The following is a 16,894-nucleotide window of genomic DNA, read 5'->3' as shown; positions in this document are numbered from 1 at the left end:
TGTGAAGATTGATATAAAATCATTGACAAGGGAGTTGCATGTTTTCTGGGACTTCTCCCAAAATAGTTTTTAAACTCATATTAGTATCAGCTTCAGATGCCACTCCTATGGACTGTTCTCAGATTGTCTGATGCATATTGCAAAAAAACCAAAACATCAAGAACTGGCTGATCACCAGTTCCGATCTGATTGGTGGACTGCAATGCAGGGCAAGGTAACAAAGTCACATTTAAATGCACATTTACATTTACATTTATGCATTTGGCAGATGCTTTTATCCAAAGCGACTTACAGTGCACTTATTACAGGGACAATCCCCCCGGAGCAACCTGGAGTTAAGTGTCTTACTCAAGGACACAATTGTGTTGGCCGTGAGGATCGAACCAGCAACCTTCTGATTAACAGTTATGTGCTTTAGCTCACTACACCACCACTCCACACATGCAACTGTGAGCATTTCTGAGGAAGAATGGGTAACAGGATTTGTGAGGTTCATGGCTTCAAAAGAAGTGTTTTGAGACATTTAGTACTAGCAAGTGACATCCAATTTCACATTTGCTCACCCCTAAACATTACACAAAAGAACTGGCCATTACCACCCCCGCTGCCCCGATTCTCCGGCCAACCTCCCGCTCCATTGTCCCCTCACTTGTGAACAAGACCCCCGAGGTACTTGAACTCCTTCACTTGGGGCAATACCTCCTTCCTTATCCGGAGCACGCACTCCATCGGTTTCCTGCTGAGAACCATGGCCTCAGATTTAGAGGTGCTAATCCTCATCCCAGCCGCTACACACTCGACTGCCAAGCGATCCAGTGAGAGCTGAAGGTCACTTTTTTTTAATAATTTTATAATATAAATATAATATTTATAATGATTTAAATATAAATATTTCATTATTATATATTGATTATTTTTATTTCATTGTGATTATTCCATTAATTATCTATCATATAATTCATAAAAAGCCCTAAGAATACATTTGAAAAAATGCAAACGAAGCAAAGGCGTGCTTGGGGTGAACAGCCACTACTGGTAATGGATCTGTGCAGCTAACACAAAGGTTAGAAGTTTCATTCCTTAAATACATTTTAACTTGGGAAGAGGAGAGATCATGAGATTACAGCCCAAGACCTGCTCTGTCACCACCAAGCTTTTCAGACAGGAGTTTTATCCCTGGGGAATCCAGCTAAAGTCTGCAACAACTCTGAAACACATCTGCTGCAATTCACCTTGGATGAAATAACAGCAGCTTTGTCAATAGATAGTAAACAACTTCAACTTTCTTTCTTTTTTTGTGAATTTTAAGTAAACAAACGAAAAAAGTTATAAGGGTATCAGTGTTCATTTCTTAAATGAAGTGAATTTTAATTACTTTGGAGTGATTGCTTTTGGTTGAGCACAAGCAACATCAAATGTCCCAAAAATGAAAAAGTGACTATTTTGTAAGACTGTTTCCACCAGCAGCTACATTTTCAATTTCTGCTGTAATCCTCATATGAAACTGAATTTTTGATTTGGTTAACAGAACGCATCAATGACTGTACAAAGAATATAGCTATTAGGTTGCTGCAGGTGGAAACGGTTTTAACAAATAAAAGCTTTTTAATTCCCAGATCCTGTACACTTCTGCATAAACTGTCACAGCAGGACAGATTGCTGAGCTTAAGAAGATAAACTCAAATCTGGCAGCAGTTTTGCTATCTATCGATAGAAAACTGTCATAAGTCATTTTGCAATCGATATGTTGGAAAAGTCAGAATACTATGGCATTCTCAGTGTTGCTGTTGGGTTCATTAAGCATATGAATATCAGTTTGTTTGCCAAAATGTCTGATCTAAAGTCCTGGCCAGTTATGTCCAGAAGTGCTTGCTGCATTTCGCACACACGCACACACACACACACACACACACACACACTGAAAGTGCATGACAGCGCCAGTTACAGCTACATATGCACAAATTGTGACATGCTCCATAATTTGAGTCAGATGTAGTTTTTTGGAGAAACATGATTTTAGTCTCAGCTTTCAAATGATGTCATTTTATCTTGAAATTCAAAAAGCCCCCCAGTCTGAAGTTGACTCAAAAAAACAAGACTTAATATCTTGTGCCATTTTGCTTGACAAGTAATCAAATCACGTTTTAAGAATGTTTAGATAATTTTACAGGAAATCAAGACAAAAATACTTGCAGTGCAGATAAGACACACGGATAGACAGACAGACAGACAGATATAGTAGATAGATAGACAGACAGACAGGCAAATAGCAGGATAGACAAATAGACATACAGATAGATAGACAGACAGACAGACAGACAGACAGGCAAATAGCAGGATAGACAAATAGACATACAGATAGATAGACAGACAGACAGACAGACAAATAGCAGGATAGACAAACAGACATACAGATAGATAGATAGATAGATAAAGATACAGTAGATAGAGACAGAAAGACAGACAGACAGACAGTCAAATAGCAGGATACACAAATAGACATACAGATAGATAGATAGATAGATAGATAGATAGATAGACAGATAAAGATACAGTAGATAGAGACAGAAAGAAAGACAGACAGACAGACAGACAGTCAAATAGAAGGATAGACAAATAGACAAACAGATAGATAGATAGATAGACAGACAGATAGATACAGTAGATAGATAGATAGATAGATAGACAGACAGACAGACAGACAGACAGACAGATAGACAGACATACAGTTAGATAGATAGAAAGATAGATAGATACATTGACAGATCTTTTCTTTTAAAGAGGACTTATATTTGCCAACAGATACACAATCAAACACAGATACTCCAACATCTCTCTCTTTCTCACCTTCTTCTTCCCAGGGGCTCTTGCGTAGTGAATCACAGTCTGACCGGCATGGCGAAACAGGTGGCAAATTCGGCGCAACACTACACACGACCACACCCTTCCGGTTGGTTCCGCCCAGTATCCGCGGCGACTCCGACGGATGGAAAGTGCTCATTTCCGTCATTTCCGGGCCTCTGCCATCCCCTGCCCGTTTCTCTAGGGTTCCACGGGCATCTCCAGGAAAACACGGTGTGTACGCCATGGGTCTGATGGGAACCTGAGGTGGACCGGTCAAGCTTCCTTCCATGTACAAGCTGATTGGCTCTCCGATGGCGCATCGCAGGGGCGGGTAGTGCCCGCCGTTGGCTTTGTGCAACAGGGCAGCCGTAGCCGGATCCTGAACCATGGAGAGGTTATTCCGCGAATAGCTCTTCTGAAAAACCTTCTTCCGGAAGGCAATGAACAGGAGTATGAGGGTGAGGATGAGGAAGAGCACGACGGCGATGCCGATAAGCTCCTCCTTCCCCACGTAGGCGTGGCCAGCCTGCATGTCAGGTACCAGCACGGGCCGAACGGAACAAGCACTGCCCACAAAACCAGGTGTGCAGTTGCAGTAGAATGAGCCAAAAGTGTTGACGCACACGCCACCATTCTCGCACAGCTCACGTTCACACTCGTTTACATCCTCTTCACAACTGCAGGGGAGAAATACACACACACACACACACACACACACACACACACACACACACACACACACACACACACACACACACACACACACACACACACAGATTAGTGTCCCCTTGGGTTCCTATCACATCATTTTAGTGTCTTTGCCCTGCTTTAGATTTTATGGCGATGCTGCTGTAATGCATCAGCGTACAAATGGACTGAAAACCTGGCAAAAGGGGTGTAGCAACCATCATGTTGACTTTTAGAAAGAGTTACCCAAAAATATCAAAGCCTAACATGTTTCCATCCAATCAAAAGGCCAGCTCTACATTAGTTTCCACAGAATATTCTGTATTACTCAGAAATACAATATATTACGAAAGTTAAAATGCACTGTAAAGGCAAAGTTGTGTGTGCATAACAGTGCATGCTTCAAGTGTTTTTGTGATGTCTAGAGTGCTACATGACCAAATAAAAGTGTTTCTGTGGTCTGTATTGAATTACATTATCATAACCCATGAGAGACTGCAGCAATCTAATCTCCTCCATGCAGAGAAATTGAAGCAGAGGATGAAAGGTTTGTTCAAGAAACTGACGTTGTTTAAACCTGGATAGACTGATGCCACCATCTTGTGGACACAGACTGTGCTACAGTTCCCTATTTCACTACATAAATCACAGACACAGCACTGCTGTTTATGGCTATACAAAAAACTCACAATAATGTATGTCAGTACTTAGTTTAAAGCTGAACATCTTCCTTTGCAACTAGGAACATTTCCTATTAACTGCTTTTACATTTAGTTGAAACTTCTTGCTTTTACAAAACATATGAAAATAATTTTATTTTAATACTTGCAATAATTCAGAGTATGAATGCACTATGTGTTCCACTTCTATTATAATGCTATTCTGCATTAACATTACACATATATAGTTCATATTATATATTAATGTATGTAGAATGCAACACATTCTTTATATTCTAGATACCACTGTTGGGACCTTGAGCAAGGCCCTTGACCCTATCTGCTCCAGGGGCGCTGTTTCATGGCTGACCCTGCGCTCTGACCCCAGCTTAGTTGGGATACGTGAAAACAATTGCATTTCATTGGCTCTGTACCTGTACTCTGCACAATGACAATAAATCTTAATATCATTATGCGTTTTAAAACATGTTGTCATCTTCGATATAAACATAAAACAATAATGATTAAACAGATTACTCATAAATTTGAAAAACGAATCTGGGGCACTATTAAATTGAAAGCTAACTAAAACAAATATAAAAAATTGGTAAACTGACGTTGTGCCTGCGTATCCTCTCTTGCAGCTGCAGATGAAGGCATTCCCGATGGGTTTACACACGCCGCCATTCTGACAGGGGTTTGGCACACACACACTGATTTCTGTCTCACAATGCCCTCCAGTGTACAGAGTGCTGCAACTGCAGGAAAAACCTGAGCGAGGGAGACACGCACAAGATCGCCTTGTTCATGAATTGGAAAACAATTGCAATGACACAGTCTTATACACCACTGGGAAATCGCATGGAAAATGTCAGTGAGTAAACAGTAAACTGGTTTTATCAGCGCTACACACAAAAAAACAGACACTAGTGCAAACATGCACACACAGAGTTCTGGCAGATGCTCGAGCACAGACAGCCTTTACAAAGAGGTTGAGTACAGCAGAAACTCCCAGAACACAGTGTTCCATTCAACCAGTGAAAGACAGTGATAGAGAGAGAGGAGACATGTTGAGATAAGATGAGAAAACATAAGGTGAAATGAAAAGAGAAAAGACAAAAAGAGACAAGAAATGCAGAGATGAAACAAGAGGAGCCAGAACGTCACAATAAACAATTAGTAGAGAAAAGACGAGACATGATGAAAAGAGGAAAGACAATGCAAAATGAGAAAAAGAGCTGATGAGAAGAAACAAGGAACAATGCAGGACAAGAAGAGGCGATACAAGACAATAGAACATGATGAGAAAAGATGCGATGAGACGATGAGTGACGACACAAGATGAGATGAATCGAGACAAGAAGAGAAAACAAGAGATGAAACGGGATGAGAGAAGAAGATAATAGATGAGAAGCCAAAAGCTATGAGAAGAAACTAGACACAAGGAGACGAAAAGACGTAACACGAGGCACGAAGGAGATTTACCAATGAGAGAGAAGATACGTGGTGAGAATAGGACAAGACAAAATGAGAAGAGACGAGACAAAATGAGAAGCGACGAGACAAAATGAGAAGCGACGAGACAACGAGACAAGACAATACACGAAAAGAGAAGAGACTTGATGAAAAGAGAAGTGATGAAACAAGATGACACCATTCAAGACGAGACAAAACTAAAAGAGACAATACAAGACGAGAAGGTATGTAATGAGAATAGGACAAGACACAACAACAAGAGACGAGAATAAACTGAGATGAACTGAGATACAATGAGACAAGACGATACACGATGAAGACAAAACAAGACAATACAAGATGAGATGATACATGATGAGAAAAGACGACAAGACAAATAAAGAATGGACGAGAAGAGAGTAGACGAAATGAGGAAGACAACTGAAGATGAGAAGAGATGAGACAAAACAAGATAGGACACGTGATGAGAAGAGGACAAGACGAGAAGAGATGGGACAAGATGAGACGACACATGGCCAGAAAAAATTGGAAAACGAGACAAGATGAGTTGGATGAGAGACGATGAGAAAAGACAACACGAAAGAAGAGATGAGATGTGAAGAGAAGGGATATGATAAGAGATACAACGAGAACAGTGAAAAGAGAACAAATGACACAAGAATAGAAGGAGATTTTCTAGAGAGCATTTGTAAAGCAGGAACACAGCTGATTTAATCGTTATAATTGGTAATTTGGTCTCCGCTAGACTCGGAAGTTCTGAATTAAAGCTTCCATTTACCAGACAGAAGCTGAGGTGATTTGACTTTTGCCAAAACTGAGCAAAGCTTATTAACAGAGTAATTACATCACAGTATGAGACTAATTTGAAAGTAATTGAAGGAACCAGGAAGATTAATTATAAAATTAAGATTTATCATGTAAAAATCCTAAAAACAGACGTTTCTGGAAGGCTAAGCAGGGTTGTGAAGCATTCGTTTGGACACGCACACACTCACCTCCAGATGGCAGGCTGATGCAGGTGGCACCGTTGAGACAGGGCTGGGCAGCACATGCGTCGGGATAGAGAACACATCCCAGTTTAAGATCTGTCAATCCCACCACCTCCGCATACGGGCTTCGCTTGTTCTGCAGCGGAAGTTCGTTGTCGTTCAGAACAACGGAGTCCAGACAACCCTGAAAGCCGTTACTGACCCGCGGGCCTTTCCGTTCTGTCAGGCTCCGGGCGTCTGGAGGCAACACCTGCGCCCCAAAGTATATAGTCAAATCTGCTCCTGAAGGATGGAATTTGGGGGTAGCTAGACGACGTTCAACGTATGTGTCGTCTAATGACAGGCTGCTGTAGTTTCCTCGTAACTCGAGAGCCACGTGATGCCAGAATCCGTCGTTAATTGGTCGGCCAGAGATTCCGATGCTCCTGGGACTGTTGCCGCAATCCAACTGGAACCAGAGCTTTCCCTCCTCGATCTGACAATTAAATACAAAGAGGCGGGACTTACTAACATTTAGAACTGGCTTGATTTTCTTGTTTTTGGAAAATGTACAAGAACCCAGGGGTGAAATATGGGCACGTAACAGGATAAGGCGAAGAACTGGCTCGCTTTTAATTAATTCGTTGAATTTTCAATCTAAATTTGAATGCAAGGAATTTACAGATTTGCAATTCAAAGAAATTCGAACAACTGTGTAATTACATTAGTCCAAACACAAGTTTATCATTCGTTTTTGCTATTTATTCCTATTTATTCCCAGATATGTAGAATACATTTTTCTCAACATAACCCTAAATTCAATATTGTTAAATCAACTAAAATCTGGCAATCGAAAATTGTCCACCACATTGATGTTCAATAACTTAACAAAAATAAATATTGACATCACAATTTGTTTCCATCTTGTAAGTCCGCTTCATGTTGATTGGCTCCATTTTGAAGACTTCAATTACTTTTAATTATTTAATTAAAATTCATTTAATTTGCAATTCATTTATTTGAATTTACTCAATTTTAATTCTACTGTCATACATTCAAATTCCAATTCCAATTCTGTATGCTGTTTGCTACCTCAGGAATTAAATAAAAGTCATTCTCAATTCAGTTCAGAATGACGCACAACCTTGACGTGTTACGGTGTTCTTGTAAGTTTCGAGTGTGTAAATATGACAGCGGTACCTTCAGGACAGTGCAGGGGTCAGCACGTGTGTACATGATGATTCCTTTACTCTGCAGAGTTCGGATCCGGACAGCTAACTTCATCTCTCCACTTCTGTCGCCATCCGTCACTCTGTACTTTATATAACTATTACCAGAGAAACTCAGAGAGGAGTGTCCTGAAACAAACACATACACACAGATCGTTCATCGTCACTGTCAAAATCCAAAACAAATGACATATGATGCACATGGAGAGACTTCATGCAGAGGTCCAAATTTACCTGCACACTCTCCCAGTTTGCCCGGGGGACACTGGCACGCGTAGAGCCCCCTGCTGCTGTCCATGCCGACACACTGCATGTCACTAGGACATCTCATCTCAGCGCATACCTCCGAGCCTGTAGAACAACTCCCATCTGAAATAAAGGACAAATTACTGTTATTGCTGAGTGAATAATACCATGTCCTAACTGCTGCTTGACATGACACAATAACAACAAATGAGGAGACTTTTTCAGTCATCCTGGTTCCGGATTGTTTCCATTCATTTCTTCCATAGGGATTTCATAAAATCCTTCATAAATGAGTTTTAAGACATGAACCAAACCAACCAGATCTGAGGTGAATCACAACATTACAAACTCTAATTTGAAGCAAAAGAGTATTTGAAAATCAGACAGATAGACAAGTACAAGACCGTGCACTTTATGGTTAAGGTTGTTGATTACTTTAAATAGATTTAAAGTACATAGCAAAATATTAAGCAGTTTGAGGGCGTAGGGATGTCACTGCAGAGCACTTTTGATGAGCTAGTTTGGCCTTGATTTTCAGATTGGTGTATTGTTTACATTCAGGATCATGGGTAGTGTAGTTCTTCACCAGGAATTCCATTATTAAAGGAATATTCCAAGGGCCAATACAAGTTAAGCTCAATCGACAGCATTTGTGGCATAATGTTGATCACATCAAAATTATTTTGAATCGTCCCTCCTTTTCTTTAAAAAATCCATTCACTTCCATTGTAAGTGCCTCACCTACATTTTTGCTTTTTTTTAAAGAAAAGGAGGGACGAGCTGAAATCCATTTTTGTTGAAATCATAATCACAATGAGATTTCTCTGTGGGCGGAGCCACTCTGCAATGATTAACAAAATCACATCAAGGCTGCTTAGATCGAAAACTCACCGCTGCACACACATCGAGTGTTCCTGTGGAACTTGGGCGACACAAAGCTGGTTTTGGTGGAGCTGTATGTGAGCAGACTGTGTGAGTCCAGCTTGATGGTTTGTTCACACTGAGCCTCCCTGCAGTCCAGACCCGAGCAGTTCTTATCCAGAACCGCCGACACCCTCAAAACCTGGTCCAATTGACGGCGAGCAGAGCTTAGCTTCTGGGTCACGAACGCTGCCTTGTAGAACCCTCCCCCTTCTGCCGTCTCCACGGCAACCAGCAAGTCTAGTTGCCCGGTCGATTCCACGGGTTGCACACTGAGTACGTGCAGAGCTTCGGGGCGGGGCGTCGCCATGATGCTGGAGAGAACCCGTCGGACTGAGGGGAGGTAACGAGATACAAAGTCGTGAGGGGAGACACGATCAAAACGGACTGTCACGGCATCGTGGAGCATCTCGGCAGAGGCCTGCTCCACGTGGACGCTCACGGGAACGCTCACAGTAAAGCGGCCATCTGTAACAGTAGCGTTTAGGGTGTAGCGACCCGCATCCAGTCCACTCAGAGCGATGATTCTGCCTTCTCGAGGGCTCACCTGAGAAAAAGAGAGTAATGTCACAAATATAGTATATGGTTCCAAAATGTTTTGATCAATTAATTTCCATGACTTTTTTAGTTGTTCATGATAACTGGCTTACTGGCGAAGGATTAAAAAAAATAAATAATAATATTTGATAGATATTGCACTCACAAAAAGCTATTTCTAGCCACTTAAATACTTCAACATTATGAACTGTTGTTGTTTGCTGCATAGTGTTTCCTCAAACATTTCTTATTTTGTGTTCCAAAGATATATAATATATATATAATAGAAAAAGGTTTGGAATTACATGAAGGTGAGTAAATAATGATAGAATTTCTATGGGGTTAAGTATTAATATAAATACATTGGTGAAGCAAACCAATAACATTAAACAGTGGGTGGGGCCAACTATTGTATATGTTTTATACATTACCTATGTGTCAAGCCGTCAACACACATTCAATGTGGCGGCACACGCACGCACACACACACACACACACACCTTGAAAAGGCTGCTCTGCTGGTGTGTATGGCCGTAGGTGAGAATATCAAATGCGTCCTGGTCTGTCGCGTGTATCTGACCAATAACGCCTCCCGGAAACTCGTCTTCCATGGTTACGATGTGCACGTGCAAAGGCAATGCCACAGGCTTGTGCACGCTCTCCTCTATTACACGCACCAACAAGGTCGCCGTCGACGATAAAGACGGTCTACCAGAGTCACTTGCCTATGGTGCAAAAACAGAGGTCATTGATTGGTTAAACCAAGCGTCAATCAAATAACTGACAAATCAGGAGTTACAGTCAGAAAGAGGCTTTTGAATAATACATTTTGTAACACATTTTTTTTGTGTTGTTTAATTCAAATATAACGGCTGATATAACCACATATCCATTTAAATTTTTGTGGCTATTGCATATAAATAATATAAAACTTAAGCATGTATGGAAGCCCTGAACTACAGTGGTGAAAAAGTATTACAACATAATTTTTTAATAAATTTTTCCCCCATTTCTCATATTTGTTCATACTTCCACAGTCTGGGAAACTAAATATGCAGAGGGAAATAAATAAAAACCACATTAGTGTGCATTTAATTTTCCTTAATTTTTCTATGTTACATTTTTTTTTTTTATTCCCCAGACTTTAAGTTCAGAATTTCTGTTAAAATTACTATTTTTATACAGCACGCATATTGCAAAAATTCTGTGAAAAAATAAAACAAACAGCTAATAGAACCAAAATCAATCTTTATTCAGTTTTCCCTCACCTGCACGTGAATAATGTATTCAGTGCCTTCTGACCTACGAAACACCCGATTGGCTGTCAACAGCCCCTCCCTATCCAGCTTAAACCATGGCCCCTCATTTCCTGAAAGGATGCTGAAATGGAAGGGAGGGCCATTATGGCTGGCATCCTGGTCGATGACGGACAGCTGCAGGACACTCGTTCCCAACGGCTTGTTCTCCTGTTGATGAGTAAAGCTCACGTTACTGTACACTGGTGAAATTACTTGGACGTGATTGGCTGATTTAACTGCCACTAAATATTGCACCTGTATAACTGCAGTGTGATTGGCTGGAGTGAATGTGGGCGGGTTGTCATTAACGTCCGAGATGTCGATGTTGACCTGGACGGTGGAGGACATGGCAGGTGTGCCACTGTCAAGAGCTCTCACTGACAACGAGTAACCAGCCATCTATAGAGAGAGAGAGAGAGAGAGAGAGAGAGAGAGAGAGAGGATCAAAAAGTACAGAATAATAGATGAAAAGAGAGTACAGAAAGATGAACACATACCTATATATTCTCGTTCTCTGAGCTTTGATTGGGTCATAAATAGTTCATGTTGAAATTCAGGGCAGGCTGACAGATTTTCAGAAGCTCGCTCATTTTTCTCTCCCCTTACTTCATCCACCTAGAGAAAGACTGTTTTTTTGCTGTTTCTCATCTATGGGGCCATATTTTATATATTTTGTTGCTCGCTCAGACGAGCTTTACAGAAAATCATATAGGACTAATTTGGAGATTTTCTGTAAAATTTGTTCAATTAGTGCCACAAATGTAATTAATTTTATTCGTACATAGACTGGAATATAACGTGTTACTGCAAAGCATTTATATCTACCACTTTTCCTTTAAATACAGAACTTTGAAGGCCCAAATGTCAGTATAAAAGTAATCGATAAGAATCCAGAGGTCAAATCCATGTCGTGCAGAGGTGATATGATATGTGTGGGTGAGAAACAGATAAATATTGAAGTCATTTTATACTGTAAATCTACACTCTCACTTTCACTTTCAGCCACTTACTGGTTGAAATATGACTTAAATATTGATCTGTTTCTCACCAACACCTGTCATATCGCATATCAGAAGACATGGATTTAATCACTGGAGTTTTATGGATTACTTATATGCATCATTTATGTGATTGTTGGACCTTCTGAGTTCTGGTCACCATTCACTTTCATTATATGGACCTACAGAGCTGAAATATTCTTCTAAAAATCTTCATGTGTTTTCTGCAGAAGAAAGAAAGTCATACACATCTGGGATGGCATGAGGTTGAGTAAATGATGAGAGAGTTTTCATTTTTGGGTGAACTATTCTTTATGACTCCTTCATGCAAAAGACTGCTTTACTTCATTATGAGGGCAAGTTATGTATGTTATGTGTTAATGTACACATGGTTGTGATGTCAAAACTATGATGATTTCAGAATGAGCTTTTTTTTATTTGCAGCTTAGTTACAATAAATAAACTTGGGAGGAAGTGTTGCATTGTGAATGGTTGAGTATGTCTGCATAATACTTCGAACTATTTTATCTATAAAGAGCAAGGAAAAGCACTATTACTATTTCTCATATTTAGGGTTAGAGATTTGAACAAACCTTTTTACCCTAAGCATTAAACTTTGACACGTGCCTCGCCCTACTCTTTGTCAGGAGAGGTGTGCTTTTACTTTTCTAAGTGATGAGAGTTCATATTTTCGTCTCGTGAACCATATAAAAATATATATATATATATATCACAAAGACCTTCACTCAAAGGAGGGAGCCGAGCAATATCCAGAGACCACAATTTCAAAGACTCTGTGGTGGGCTCTTTTGATCCGGGCCAGTAAGTAACCACCTAGCAACCACCCAGAACACCCTAACAACCACCTAGCGATGCCCTGGCAAAAACCCACAAAACCCTACTATCGCCGCTGTGACTCTTACATCAGAAAAAGTAAATAAAAATAAATTAAATAGTACTCTATTCTATCAGATACATGGAGAATTTTCATTAAATTAATAACTACAGCCATGTCTGTTATTTAAGGCTTAAAGTGTGGGTTTGTCTGTCATGGAGGATTTGACTCCTCGCCTACTCACTGATCTGTGTCACTTAAAATAAAGTCTTTGTGGGATTTTTGTCCTATTTTATGCCTTCCCCCCCCCCTCTCAGTCACGTTGGTTGTCATGGTAACAGTCACCACGGCGAAGTCTCTCACCGTTTCTCGATCCAGCTGCTTGTTGACTTTGATCTGGCCCATGATTGGCTCGATGAAGAACTGATTCTCTCGGTCGCCACTGACGATGGAATACATTATGTCGCCGTTCGCCTGGTTGTCGATGTCCTCCGCGGTCACCTAGGCAATGGAAGCAACGGACCAAATTATAATGTGGATCTCAAATATACACAATGCATTGCAATTACTTTCTTAATCAGTATTTTTGCCTAGTTTTCCAGTTAAAAACATCTAAACATCCTAAACACAAGATACATTTACTTGAGAGGCATGTGATATTAAGACTTGATTTTTATAAAATATATTTTTACGTTTATTAATCACTAATAAATTAATCGCACAGTTTTCTGTGATTAATCGCAATAAATCATGGTGCATGATAAATTCCAACAATCGTTAAAAACAGATCATCATACATATATTTACTTTACATTTTGTCTCAAAGAACTTGCAAGAAATTGTTAAGTCATTGATTATATGAATTACTTAAATATGTTTATTTTTAATAAACAAAATGTTCAGCTTTTTTATGGAAAGAGTTAGTTTCCATAAAGTCTTTGATACAAGTATATGTTCACATGCCATAAAATCAGTGGGCATGCTGTAATTAAAATTTGGGGAAAATCTTCTAGTGTTCTCCAGTGGACTTTTTTAATAATAGGATCAAATGGGCGGATTCAATTCATATCAAACAAGAGCACATTGCCAATACATTATTAGACATTATGCAGTACACACAGGTATAAAACCTATTAAATGCTGAAGTTTAAAATCTCAAAACTATTATTTTCTCTGGGTGCCGTTCAGTATACTTGGCTACAGCTTCCTCAACGGCCAGGTCCTTCAGTCTCTATCGCACGTACACTGAGTCTCACTCATGCAGTTTCACTTTCGAAGTGTGCTCAGATGAAAGTAAGTGAGTGTTTTTGGGCGATGCAATGAGATTCAGCACCCGGTTCACCACTTGTGGGTGAAGTGGGCAGTGGTGGCTCACCACTGCTCAGGGTTACTGACCAGAAGGTTGGGGGTTCAACCCCAGCACCACCAAGATGCCACTGTTGTGTCCTTGAGCAAGGCACTTAACTCCAGGTTGCTCTGGGGGGATTGTCCCTGTAATAAGGGCTCTGTAAGTCACTTTGGATAAAAGCGTCTGCCAAATGTGTAAATGTAAGTCTCCATTCTCTGTACAGTTAATCCGCTCCCGTGTTTATTACGGCCGGGAGTTGGGACATACGTCACGTGTAATGAATAAGCAAGCACTTCTCCACACAATACATTTCTGTTCTAGGATGTGTAGTCAAGTCGAGTGTACACATTTTCAAAGTTTATGCATAAACCTAACAATACTTAGAGACATTTGCTTAATTTAGCTCCTCAAGTAAATGTGTCTTTTTTTCAGAAAATGTTCTATTTGATTTGAGAATAGTTTTTTGCAGCACTGATGTGAATATTATGAATGATTTAATCTTTTACCTTTACTACAGTGTCTCCTATGTTAGCATCCTCGCTAATGGACACACTGTAGGTGTCACGGCTGAACATGGGGGCGTTGTCATTGACGTCTGTTAAGTTGATGTTTACCATGGTGACAGCACTAAGGGGTGGAGTCCCACCATCCGTGGCCTCCACAGTTAAGAAGTAGTCCCTGCAGGATTCAAAGTCTAGTGGCCGAGACACGGAGATGGCACCTATATGTGGCGTGAGAATAAACATGGTATATCTCTAATAAAAAATATATAGAATTTCATTTTGTTCAAATTGTCACATTCACTTAAATTAACTATACAAAGAAATTAAATGTGCGCATGTTTCATAAACCAGGCTCACTCTGTTTACTTTATCGTACTGTATGCATTGGGTCATCTCTGCATATCACCTGTGTTGTAGTTAATGGTGAAATGTCCTTGCTGGTTTCCAGATCGGATGCTGTAGTAAATATCAGCGTTGGTGCCGATGTCTTTACTAGCCGCGTAAACCTGCACCACTTCCGTTCCCACAGCAACATCTTCAGGAAGTGTTGACAGATAGTCCCTCCTCTCAAACACGGGTGGGTTATCATTAATGTCCAGAACTGTGATTGTTATGTTTGCAAGAGAGGAGAGACGAACAGGGACGCCCTGGTCTGACGCACGGACCGTTATGTTGTAAGAGGATTGAACCTCACGATCCAACAGACGCTCCAAAACTATGATGCCAGATGACTTATCAATGGAAAAGAAACCATCAGCAGAGTCAACCAGGGAATACACCACCTTACGATTAACACCTGCAAAATGTAAATATATAAACAGATTCAATTAGTCATATATAAAGAAAAAACTACACCGAAAGATTTTACTCCAGCTTAAACCAGCTTAACCATGTGGTAGATGGTCTAAGATGGTTTCTTAGGCACTTTCGAAGGCACGTTAACTTTAAACATGAACAAAAATTGTACACAAAACAATATATGCACTGTAAAAAAATGTTTGGGATAAACGTGTCTACATGTCATGGTCATACCGAGGTCAGGGTCTATGGCCTGTATTCTGGTGAGGAGAGCTTTAGTGGCTGTGTTCTCGTAAACACTGGCGGTGTAATGAGGCATGCTGAACTGCGGCGGACTGTCATTTACATCCAACAGAATCACCACCACATCAGCTTCACACCACAAACCACCACCATCCGTCGCCCGGGCAACCAGAGAGTACAGTGCCAACTTTTCACGGTCCAGTGCCACAGCTGTCTTTACCTCGCCTATAAAGACAGACAGACAGACAGTCAGAAGAAAGTGATGAAGAAGGAAGGAAACAAGGTAGTAAGGAAGGAAGTAAGGAAAGAAGGAATGAAGTTAAAAAAGTACTTAGATGTTGATCTTTTTTTTTTGCACCAAAAGCATTCGTTTCGCTTCAGAACACATTAATTGAACCTGTCGTATGGATGATGTTTATGCTGACTGTCTGTGAATTTTGGGGCTTCAAAAGAGAAATCTCCATTCATTTGCATTTTAAGGACTTACTGAGCTAAGATATTTTTCACATTTTCTTCAAATGTGTTCTGGAGAAGAATGAAAGTCATGCACACCTGGGATTTCACGAGGGCGAGTAAATGATGAGAGATTTTTTATTTTTGGGTGAACTGTCCCTTTAAGCGAATTATTCTTTCTTTCCCCTAAATGTAACCCCAACACAAACCTTTCTGCACTCTTACATATTTATATTTTCACAGACATTAAATAGTTTGTTTACTAAGCTATTTTCCTTCTGGGGAGATGGCTGCTTCCACACACACACACACACACACACACACACACACACACACACGCACACGCACACGCACACGCACACAAACACACACACAAACACACACACAAACACACACAAGTACCTGTATGAGGATGAATGCTAAAGTCTTCTGCTCCAGAACCGAATAGAGAGAACTGGATCTGTGCGTTTGAGCCCGTGTCTGCATCTGTAGCTTTAACCCAAAGGATTTGCTTATTCAGGGGAACGTCTTCAGAGACGGACACTGAGTACACAGCCTACACAAACACAAGTTAACAGATGAGTTCACATCAGCTTCAGATTTTAGATTTTGCATATAAACTGTTCAATTCGAAAGGACATCATAGGTGTGTTTAAATGTTATATTCAAATGCTTTTGCCTTTCATATGAGCATCCGATTCAAAACCCAATGTTTTTGGGTTTTCTTCAAACATCATCTTCAAATAGTTTTATGCAAACGTTTAAACATTCGATTCAGTCATTTTGGGATTCCAGAGGTGTGTTTGAACTTTTGGTTTGATTGCTTTTGGACTACATCGGTACATTAGAAT

The 16,894-nt window shown here is 40.3% G+C and overlaps 1 protein-coding gene across 1 annotated transcript in view; it reads right to left on the bottom strand.

Annotated features, from left to right (window-relative positions):
* Positions 1 to 16,894, bottom strand: part of fat3a (FAT atypical cadherin 3a) — a 97,072-nt gene that overhangs the window by 14,359 nt on the left and 65,819 nt on the right. Inside the window, exons 13-26 of the mRNA XM_052109881.1 lie at positions 16,446 to 16,599; positions 15,582 to 15,815; positions 14,956 to 15,345; positions 14,553 to 14,767; positions 13,062 to 13,199; positions 11,121 to 11,264; positions 10,836 to 11,033; positions 10,068 to 10,292; positions 9,001 to 9,577; positions 8,098 to 8,232; positions 7,835 to 7,992; positions 6,662 to 7,130; positions 4,808 to 4,961; positions 2,848 to 3,521 (exon numbers count right to left, since the gene is read on the bottom strand). Coding sequence (XP_051965841.1) covers positions 2,848 to 3,521; positions 4,808 to 4,961; positions 6,662 to 7,130; positions 7,835 to 7,992; positions 8,098 to 8,232; positions 9,001 to 9,577; positions 10,068 to 10,292; positions 10,836 to 11,033; positions 11,121 to 11,264; positions 13,062 to 13,199; positions 14,553 to 14,767; positions 14,956 to 15,345; positions 15,582 to 15,815; positions 16,446 to 16,599 — 3,865 coding nt within the window. The remainder of the gene's footprint in view (positions 1 to 2,847; positions 3,522 to 4,807; positions 4,962 to 6,661; positions 7,131 to 7,834; positions 7,993 to 8,097; positions 8,233 to 9,000; positions 9,578 to 10,067; positions 10,293 to 10,835; positions 11,034 to 11,120; positions 11,265 to 13,061; positions 13,200 to 14,552; positions 14,768 to 14,955; positions 15,346 to 15,581; positions 15,816 to 16,445; positions 16,600 to 16,894) is intronic.

Source organism: Xyrauchen texanus, chromosome 38 (genome assembly GCF_025860055.1).
Source record: "Xyrauchen texanus isolate HMW12.3.18 chromosome 38, RBS_HiC_50CHRs, whole genome shotgun sequence".
NCBI lineage: Eukaryota > Metazoa > Chordata > Actinopteri > Cypriniformes > Catostomidae > Xyrauchen > Xyrauchen texanus.
The sequence above is the reverse complement of the archived record's forward strand: the minus strand, read 5'-3'. Positions and strand labels throughout refer to the sequence as shown.